General features: G+C 41.4%; 1 protein-coding gene across 2 annotated transcripts; it reads left to right on the top strand.

Annotated features, from left to right (window-relative positions):
- The first annotated feature begins 5,006 nt into the window (after window positions 1-5,006).
- On the top strand, window positions 5,007-7,575 carry Ugt49B2 (UDP-glycosyltransferase family 49 member B2). 2 transcript variants are annotated; one of them, XM_089464065.1, is made up of 6 exons: window positions 5,074-5,137; window positions 5,194-5,566; window positions 5,701-5,865; window positions 5,930-6,023; window positions 6,081-6,746; window positions 6,834-7,575. In XM_089464065.1, exons 2-6 carry the CDS (start codon window positions 5,552-5,554, stop codon window positions 7,490-7,492), a joined length of 1,599 nt encoding a protein of 532 aa, XP_089320191.1. In that variant the 5' UTR covers window positions 5,074-5,137; window positions 5,194-5,551; the 3' UTR covers window positions 7,493-7,575. The 2 variants fall into 2 exon arrangements, with proteins under 2 accessions (XP_017874679.2, XP_089320191.1); XM_018019190.2 differs by lacking the exon at window positions 5,194-5,566 and having other exon boundaries at window positions 5,007-5,137.
- Window positions 7,576-10,704: the final 3,129 nt, after the last annotated feature.

Here is a 10,704-nt window from a genome sequence, read left to right as displayed (position 1 = left end):
CCATAAAAATAGAAATCGTTGAGAGAGGCGGCACATAAAATTGTGAAACTGCAAAGACTGAGTGCAAATTATGAATTATGAAGACGTAAATATGGATATTGGCAAATTGACGATATGGGGAACGATTTAGCGTTCGATTTGTTTTCATTCCATGTTGATGCGAGGCGCACAAATCAAAATGCAAATTACGTCGATTTTATTGACAAGTGAAAATAAATAAAAAGCCAACTAGAAACAACAAAGCCAACGCCAATTTCAGCTGAGGGCAAACGCATCCAGCTCAACAAGTCGTCAAAGGTCAACAAACTGCAGCCGAAATTGATGCGGCAGCAAGATCAGCTTTAACATCCACTTGAGTGGGAGCACGGAGCACTTCCCAGAGCCGAGTCGAGCCCTCTGCTAGATAACGCCACATAATGAGACAATTAGTCGAATTATTACAATTATTGTGTGGAAGCTGCGGCTCCACTTCAGTCTCACAATTTTGGACACTTACAAGTGGTTGGCCTCTACCAAAAACCAATTTCAATTCGATTTCAATTCTCACTCAACTTCGTCGCGCTGGCTCCCACAGGGATTAGGCAAGGACATACCGCGCCCTGCTGCACAAATACAATGCCTTGATTAATGCCACACGAGCGCCTTCGCTGAGTTAAGGGTGATTAGCTCTTGCGGCATTTACATAACCGAGCGAGAGCCGGAGCGGGGGCGGTTGCTCGGACCACCCACACGGCCCGCTGCACTGTATGCTCCACGCTCCTCGGCTTTTATTGCTCACAAAGTAGCATAAACAATTCGCCCAGCTTCCAGCTTCTAATATGCGAGAGGGGGTAGGGGGCGTGGCAACACCTGATGGGGCTAATGTGGAGACGAAGAGACACAAACAGTGACAGGGATTTTATGGACCTGCATGGAGAGTGCATTAAACATGCCTCATCTCGTGCCGTGATGTTGCGGTTGGCGGTGCAGCAGCCTCCCCAGTTTTAGTTCCATTGTTTGTTGTTGTTTAGAGATTTGCTTGTTTGAAATATGGTTTTCCATATTTGTATGGCATTCACAACAAACTTTGTTTGAGTTTAAGGAACTGAGCTACTGAAGAGAGACTTGTCTGGAGGAAGCGGCATTGTATACCGAACTATAATTGAACTAGTCGGAGCATATGCACCACTAAGGGACTCGAACGAGTTTAAGCAAATAAATTTCTTAAAGACTGAGCGAAAAGATGCAATTAGAAGAAGTTTAATGAACCAATTACAAACACAACATATATAAATATATTTGTATGTGTATATTGCCCATTCATGCACACATATGTATATACACCTGAATTCATATACACATAAATATATAACAACATTCATTTATATGCTAATCATACCTACATAAAAACTTACGTATATACATATACCCATACATATAGACATGTACACATACATACATACATATGCATATACATCTGCATTTTCAAGAATTATTTATATACATATATATGCCATTATTATACAAGCCTTACACGCAATCACATAAATAAACAATATAAATAAATAATGTTTAATACAATTTGATTTAATTAAAAAGAAATCATAAACACTCAACCGACAAGGAAACGATCAACCGAAAAATCAGACGCAGGATGACTGATACTGAGTCCTCCATTACAAAGCTTTGCAATCAGGATATATTCATATGTCTCTTTTCCTCTGCCTCTGAGACATTCCGACCGGAGTCCAAAGCATCAAAAGCAATTGGATCAATGGCGAGGAGTAGCAACCGTATGTAATAACCGTTATAATTAAATTTGCGTAGCCAATATAAACAGTATAGGAATTCAGTAAATATCTTAACTAATATTGAAATTAATGAACGACCTTAAAAATTAAATATATATATTTAATTTAAATTTGGGTTCTCTTATTTTGCTCTGCCTGGTTTTCCTATATTCTGTGTGGTCTCAGTGAGCCAAGCGCAGTTGAAGTTGTCGCGGCTCGACGGGCAGTTCCACTCAGGGGCGACAAAGCATTGTTATTGTCATTGTCATTGGCATTAGGTAATGTTTATGTATGTGTGTCGCAATTGTGGGCAACCGCCACGTGTCCTGTGGTGCAAATCAAAATAAACAACTTGGTCCATCTGTCTAGACATGACTTGGCGGCAGCGGGCTGCAGGCAGTTGACCAACCAACCAACCAATTAGAGCCACCTTTCCACTTGACGAACTAGTCAAAATATTGAAGCAATCGATGTCTGCCACGCTGACATGTTGCCACGCTGCCACTTGAGGCAGAGGTTCACACATATTTCACTATGTCCTGCCAACACACACACAACTCAAGTGCAGCCGCGTCCTGTGTCCTGTGTCCTGTGTCTCATGTCCTGTCTGGCCGACAAGTAGTAGCCGGCGCAGGCGTTACTTATAAACAAAGCCACACGCATGATTAGATGATCAGAAGATCGCTTATGCCCTGTGCCACCATGTCCACGGTTTCCAATTGCCCGCCACCGGCGCCAACGAAACCCGAGATTGAACTCAAACGACATCTAATTTAAATGCTGCATGATGCTGTTGGCGGGCTGAGGGAATTTTCGGACAAGTTTGTTGTGCTGCGCGGCTTTGTGACGGATTAGTGGGCTAAAGCTAAAGGTGTTAGTCTTCTCTCCGACTTCTTTTCTATAAGCAAATGTAAGAATCACTCTCTATCTATCTATCTATTTATTTTTATATTTCTGTCTCTGTTTTAATTTGACTCTATTTTTTAAGTTGGGAGAGCAGATTCCATGTGCGCTCTAAAAGCTGCTCCACTCTGCTCTCACTCCCTCTCCCCCGCTCTCTCGCTCTCAAGAGATCAACTTTGACTGTTTGCCTCCAGCTGGAACAGAACTCATTGCCTACCCCAACTTCTGCGCTTTTATAACACGCTCATAGAGCTCTTAGGGTAGACAGTGAATGTAGTGAGACTTTCTCTTTCTTTCTCTCTCTTTCCACGGTCATTCTGATTGCGGGTGAAGGTCAGTAGGGACCTGGGTACATGGGGAATGCGACGGGGTGGTTGCAGCTGAATCGTTTGGCCTCTACGCTTACTTTTGAGCTCTTAAGTGCCTGGCTATTCACTTTGGCCAATGTGCGGTTTTCAATTCATTTCAATTTGGTTTTTTGCTTTTTGTTTGCCGTTGCTCGCTTTTGGTTTTTGATTTTTCCATTTTCCATTTGCTGGTTACCAAATAGTTTCAATTATTATGGGCTATTGGGTATTGGGCCTGGACAAGTACGCGTATTATTAATGTAATAGCGGCTAATTGCGCATTTGTTGGCCCAGTCGAAATGCAAATTAGACCGAAAGCACTTCAGCCAGGAGACTTAAAAGCTTCAATTTGATGGAACACTTGGCCCCAACTGGAATTTATGTCTGCATTTTGCAGCTGTTGAGATTGAGATTGAAGATCAATTGCAACGATTGCAAAGTGGATGCGATTTTGCGTTTAGAAATATAGAAACGACGACCAAAGACCACTTGAGCCCTCGCCCCGTTCAAGGTTCGCCTCAATCTCAAATGATTTACCACAGAACGGCTGTTGCATTTATTTGGCCAATTCGTGCCAATAAACAAAGTATCATTCGCCCAGGCATGTGGCAACAAATAGACTCAAATTAATCAGAGACAGAGAGAAACAGAGAGAGAGAGAGAGAGAGAGAGAGAGAGAGAGATCCGAATTCGATGGATCGTGTAGAACAATAAAAAAACACACACACACACACATTTGGTAAATATGACAATGTAAACAATAATAAGCCCAATCATCGACATGATCGCAATTCTCGTGCTGCCCGATGCCCGGAGTCTGATGTCCGATGTCCGATGTCCGATGCCCGATGCCCGATGCTCAACCAAATGCGAATTTCTAGCGGAACCCGGACGTCAGAGTCCGAGTTCGTATCAAAATTCCTACAAGAAAATAAAATTTAATTGCCTACAAATTGGCGCGTTGAGTTTTATTGCATTTTAAAAATATATATACCATATAGACACGATCGTGCACTGAGCGAAAACATACTTTACTAAAAAACACTAATATTAGTTCGATTCAAAGCTTGAAAACTTTATAGAAGTTACATTAATTGAGTCAAAGTGCTATATTGTCCTATAAATATTCTATTCATGGATTCTATATAGTGAATTCTATGACCAGCTTTTACAGTAATTTAAAGTACTCATAAATAGCTTGGTTTCATATTAAAACCCATATGTATTTATATTTTTAACCAGACAATAATACTGTATTTATTTATTAGAGCCCAGCTTATTAGCATATTAGCTGATGAAAAAATATTGAAATAGATATTATTATCTGTATTCAATATTTATTTCCATTTTTCGAAAAGCTTCCTGATTTCTTCAAGTGTACTCACCGCCACTAGCTAAGCGTTTCGCATGAAAAGTACAATGGGAGCAACGAAGCATTTGCCGTTGAGGGCAAACCCCTAAAACTAAAACAGCCAGCCCCGCTCTCCCCTCCTTCCCTTCCGATCCTTCACTTGAGAGCCAACTGCTCTGCGTGTGGGTGGCAATTTTTACAGTTAGCCGGCAAACAAATATTTGATTTAGACAAAATGCCCATGATTTATTTACGATTTCCCAACGTTTCGCCTAATTTGTCTGGGAAGTTCATAAAAAACAGTAGTTGGAGATCAGCACAGAAGACAGAGTAGCCCAAAAAGAGTGCCTGACTAAGAGATGCCCTGTAACTAAATATTCAATTCAATATAACAATTGTGAATATTCTGATCATGATTTTAATGATTTATTTTTTAATAATACTAAAGTTATATCTATATTTAAACTTATTGAATTTGCTATCAATAATATTCGCCAAAGCAAAAATTCAAATTTAATTTTTTTAATGCTAATGAAATCTCTTTTTCAGATTAACTTTCGACTGCTTATCACATTAAGAGCGCGAAAGAGTAAGGAGAGCTCTCAAGCTCTCGCAAAAGTAAACAAAGTCTGTTTCATTAGCTTTGTTATCAGTTCGGCCGTCGGTGCAAGACTTATAATAAAATGTATACATACATTTGTTTTGCGAATTAGTTGTATTGGAGCCAGCGTTGACGTAGCAAGTGGAACAGCGGAAAGCGAAAAATGGTAAAAAGCATGGATACCGGTTTTTCAATAACTTTCTATTAATCGATTTTGTCTAGGTCAACATATATAATATATTCTACTCAATCAAATAAGAGTAGTTGTTGACAGATCAAGAAACAGGCCCTCTATATATACAAGCATATATGTGTATATATTAGATAGATAATATGTATAACATTTTGTTATATGAAACACCTAATTGGATTCCTAAGCTAATTAAATATGTGTAGACAGTTGGTTTCTTTTGTGTTCGCGAATGAATGAAACCGGCTGTAGGTGGCTTAGCCATAAAATATATTGTCTTTATCTGGTGCACCCCAGAGAAACAGAAATAGAGTTGAAATTTAAAAGTTACCTCATTCATTCATCCACCCGTCCACCTATTCGCATGTTGTTTCTTACAAACAGAAGATAATGGCTCTGAAATTTGTAAGTATTCAAACGTTCTTTCTTTCAGCTGTCCTTTAAGCTTTACATCAAGTCATCAATAATGAAAATGACATCAGGGTATCTCTTAGTCGAGCAATCTCAGCATATTGAATTGACTCTTTTCTATTTTTCAGACAACAAGATGGGCTCTAGGAGTTTTCCTCCTAGCTCTGCTCGCCGCTCAACAATGTCCATCTGCAGCTGGTGCGAGGATCCTGGCTGCGTTTTTCTATCCCTGCAAGAGTCATTTCATGATGACAAATGCTGTCATACGAGAGCTGGTTAAGCGTGGTCATGAGGTAAGCTGGCAAATCAATCAAAATATATATGTGAATTTCCAAATCTAACAACAGTTTACTACAGGTCACCTTTATCACGCCCTTCTCCTTGGCCAGCGAGAACTTGGGCTCCAATTACAAAGAGATTGTGCTGCCCCATTATGATTTCTGGACAGAAAGTATGTCACAGTGATAGACGAAACATCACTCTAATCTTATCTCTGTCTGCTTCACAGTGAAGCGAATGTCAAATAGGGAGATTATCTTGGATATGGCCGATCTGTCGACACTCAAATTTGTACGCATGCTGCATGTGATGGGCGTGCAAAGCACGGACTTTGCCTTCGAGCAGCCGGAGATCAAAGCCCTGATCAATGCCAAGAACAAGGTGGGCAAATACGACCTGCTCATCGCCGAGCAGTTTTACAACGAGGGCGCTCTCATACTGGGCCATCTCTATCAGACACCCACGATCACGCTCTCCTCGTTTGGCAACACCAACTACTTCTCCGAAATGGTGGGCATCATTACGCCCTGGTCATATAACCCGCACAGCTTTATATCGTCCACCACCCGGATGAACCTATGGGAGCGAGCCGTGAACGTCTTCGTCTGCGGAATGGAGCACTTGATGCGCACATTCCTCTACTATCCCAGCCACGATGCAGTGCTAAGGAAACACTTCTCGGGACTGCTCGACGTGGTGCCCACGACCAAGCAATTGGAGCGCAATATATCGGCCATCCTGATGAACAACTATATGCCTTTGGATGCTCCCAGGCCCATCTCCTTCAATATGATATCCGTGGGTGGACTGCACATACAGCCACCCAAAGCCTTACCCGTGCATCTCCAGAAGTTCCTGGACGAGGCAAAACATGGCGCCATCTACTTTAGTCTGGGTAAGCAGCGAAGTGACCGAGACGGACAGCGGAACTAACGCAAGGACATAGGACCTTGCTCTCCCTAATCGCATCCTTACATTTCAGGCACTCAGGTGCGCAGCGCAGATCTACCTGCAGAGAAGCTGAAAGTCTTCTTGGATGCCTTCCGCAGCCTGAAGCAGCGTGTCCTGTGGAAGTTTGAGGAGGACAGCTTCGCTGAGCTGCCAGCGAATGTGATGATACAGAAGTGGCTGCCTCAGGCCGATATATTGGCCCATCCCAATGTGAAGGTGTTCATAGCACATGGCGGGCTCTTCGGCATGCAAGAGGCGCTGCACTATGGAGTGCCCGTTCTGGGCATGCCCGTCTATTGTGACCAACACTTCAACATCAACCAGGGCAAGGCCAATGGCTATGCCATAGGCCTCGACTATCGCACAATCACGACGGAGCAGTTGCGCTCCGCGCTGCTCGAGCTGCTCGAGAATCCAAAGTATCGGGACACCATGAAGCGATCGTCTCGCATTTTCCGCCAACGTCCACTGGGCGCCATGGACACGGCCATGTTTTGGATCGACTATGTCATCGAGCACCGCGGCGCGCCCCACATGGTGTCAGCCGGCATGGATCTAGCCTGGTATCAGTTCTACCTGCTCGACATAGTGGCCATCGCTGCGGCTGCCCTTCTCCTGCCCATATTGATTTTATGTGTCTGCCTACGCAATTCTAAGTTGAAGCCAAAAACTAAGCGTAAGCAGCATTAGAAATAAGTCAAAGCAAAATGGCTTTTAATTAAAATAAAATTAATAAAACAAAATTTTGAATTTCTTTTGTGAATTCTAACCGATTTACATTTTGATTGATTCGTTCAACTGGATTTGATCTTTCATTCATTACCTTTCAATTTCTTCAAGGTAAACAAATTTAATTTAATTTACATAAAATTGTAATCTTTTATATAATTTGTATTATATTATATACATATATGTATTATATATAAAAAAGATTTCATGAACATATGCTTCATTGTCTTACTCGTATTTTTGCAATATTAAAGCCTCCAAAACACTTAAGCTTTGGCACTTGAGTCGTATACTTAAGTATTTAATGAATCAGAATACATACATAAATATATACACAAACATATGTACATATATGTGTGTATGTATGTATAGACAAAGTCTACTTAAGGCGCCAGAGTGCCAGTCCAAGTGTTCTTAAGAAATTAAGCAAAAAATAGAGAAAAAGAACAAAATGAATGCAAAGCTTTTTGGTCCAAAAGTAAAAAAAATATAAAATCTTTGAACTCTTTAGAGATCATATTCATCATTGTCTGAAATTGATTTCAACATCTTGATCGGAATATGTAGAAAATATGAACTTAAGTGCGGGCTTACCAAATCATCAAGTATGCAGTGTTCTATGTATCTCTGTATATGTATATTTATATATATGTTTAGTTCGTATATAAAATCTATAAATCAGTTCCTCTGTTCACTCAATGCGATTAGAATCTGTCAACTATATAAACTTAACTTAACTTCACAATCCAAGAAATCTATAAATATCTATATAAGGTATATTAGATCTCAATGTTGTCTCTCTTACACATGTGATCTATGTAAAATATCTTTAATCTCTTCCTTCAGATATCAAATATATATATAGAGATTTCTCTTACTACAACATGGAATAACTGACTAAGTTCTATCACAAATTCTTCACGTTGAAATCACATTAAAATAGAATATGATATATATCTTGAACTCTCATAACAATATAGAACCAATCTCAATTAATAAACAGAATTTCCCGAAAGATAGTTGCTTCCTGTTAACCCTGGTAGCCACGCTGCTCTTCTCCTCCTGCTGACCTCCTCGACCTCGACAAGTGCACTTGAGGCGAGTGCGAGTCGCTACTTTGGGATGGGTGGAGATTCTTGGAGCTCATTATGCATGCACGAACTGACATTGAAGTGGATGGCGACGCCAGCGCCAGTCCCATCAGCAGTCCCCGTACCAGCTAGCAGTTCCATAGGCATGCCACTGTGAAAGGGAGAGTTCATGTGCGCATTAGGGTTAGATTGCCCATTGGCATTATTATTGGTATTAGTAACACATGATTACGCTTTATTGTAAACAAAAACTGAGATAAACAGACAAACAGACGAACAGACGAGCAGAGGCGCATGCATGCAAATACGGATGCGAGCAGCATCGACTCTAATGATATGTTAATGCACATGGCGCACACTGCGTATGAGTGCTCGATGTGTATATGTGTGTGTGTGTGTGTGTGTGTGTGTGTGTGTGTGTGTGTGTGTGTGTGTGTGCGGGTGTGCGTGCGTGTGTCAGTGAAGGCAACTGTTTGTCTGTCAACGGCTTAAGCAAATAAACTTCATTTGGGGCTTATTTGTCGCTGGCTGGAATTTCTGTTTGGCGCTATAAACAACTCGCATTGCCGGCGGAAGGAGACGGACATGCTAGAGCCGCAGCAGAATGAGGAGGAGGAGGAGGTGAAAGCAGAGGAAATGTTGCTCCTGACATTAAAGTGGGTGGCGAAGTTCATTGAGTTGTTGTAGCCAACTGCTAAATGGGCTTTCAAAGTGAATTTGTTGGCTGAGTGACTGGCAATTAGGCAGACAGTGCATCAGCAAAGTGAACGCCGCATTGGAGCTACTCAACTCAAGATGAATGCTGAAGTACGCTGCAAAGGATGTAGCTGCTACAGCAATGTAGAAGAGATTTTGTATCTGTAACTACTTTTACTACAAACGTATTGATAAATGGCATACAGTCAGACAGACGAACAGTCAAGCAGAAGGACAGAGCTAGATCTACGTCATCATCGTCCTGATCGTGATGGAGTGTGCAACGGCTCTTAGTACCCATAACATACATTTTGACTTTCCTATATTGTTTTAACTTCGACAATATTTATAAGTCAATGAGCAAAAGCGACCTGCATTATGTATATAAAAAAAAAAAAACTTAAACACAGTCCAAACATCATCATCTCTTAGGGTAACTAATTCCTTATATGCATGCAAATGCTTAAAGGCTAACATTAGCAGGATTCCTTGAATAGATTGAGTTAGCTCGGGTTATTATCTTGGCCAAGAACTCTTGGTAAGCTGTGATGAATGCAATTCAATCAAAGTTAGCCAACAAATGCTGACCAGAAGCAGCAAATAATAGCTGAGAACCCCTGACTCACTCACATCACCTCTCCGTCTCTTTCTTTCTCTCTCTCTCTCTCACCGTCTCTCAGCTGGTAGTTGGCGACACGCCGCAACGTTTAAGTGTAATTTTCTCCTTATTCAATTGAAGCATGTCCTTTGGGGTCGCAGAATGGGCCCGGATAAGGACAAGTCAGTGCGTTGCACTGAGTTAGTCGTCGACTTGCGACTTTCGACGTTCGACTTTCGACTTGCGTCGCAAGACTCGTTACAAATTCATTTCAGTGCCCGCTTTCACTTGAGATCGACATAATGGCCGTTCATTTGCGCTGCTGCCTGGAAATTGTATGAAATTCGTCTTCTTCAGGACAATTGCGGACGTGAGCCACAACTAAGGACACCGAAGATGAAAAAATTCTGAATCGAATGGCAGAAGAAATGCGAATGGAAATGGCAAGGGGAAAAGGAAGGGAAAGGGTAAGGGGAATGGGAAGGTGAATTTCTCATCTTGTGTGCTGTGTGCCATGTAATTTGCTCTCTTGCCATGTGCTTCATCAGAAAGGAAATTGAAAATTGCTGCTAATGGCTCTGCCACGGGGGCTAGTGGGCGTGCCCAGGCACAGTAAAGAAGCGAAAGCTGCACAAAAAATACCAAGTAAATTTAATGATTATGAAAAAAAGTAGATATATATATACAGATGAAGAAATGACACTATGAAAATGTGGGCGGAATTCATTTGAATCGCAATTTGCGCTTCTTGCAAGACCGAAGATCTAACGAAGCGTTAAGAAGATGCT

Source organism: Drosophila arizonae, chromosome 2 (genome assembly GCF_054131065.1).
Source record: "Drosophila arizonae isolate 15081-1271.41 chromosome 2, UAZ_ARI_1.0, whole genome shotgun sequence".
Classification (NCBI taxonomy): Eukaryota; Metazoa; Arthropoda; class Insecta; order Diptera; family Drosophilidae; genus Drosophila; species Drosophila arizonae.
This window is presented reverse-complemented; position numbering and strand designations above follow the sequence as displayed.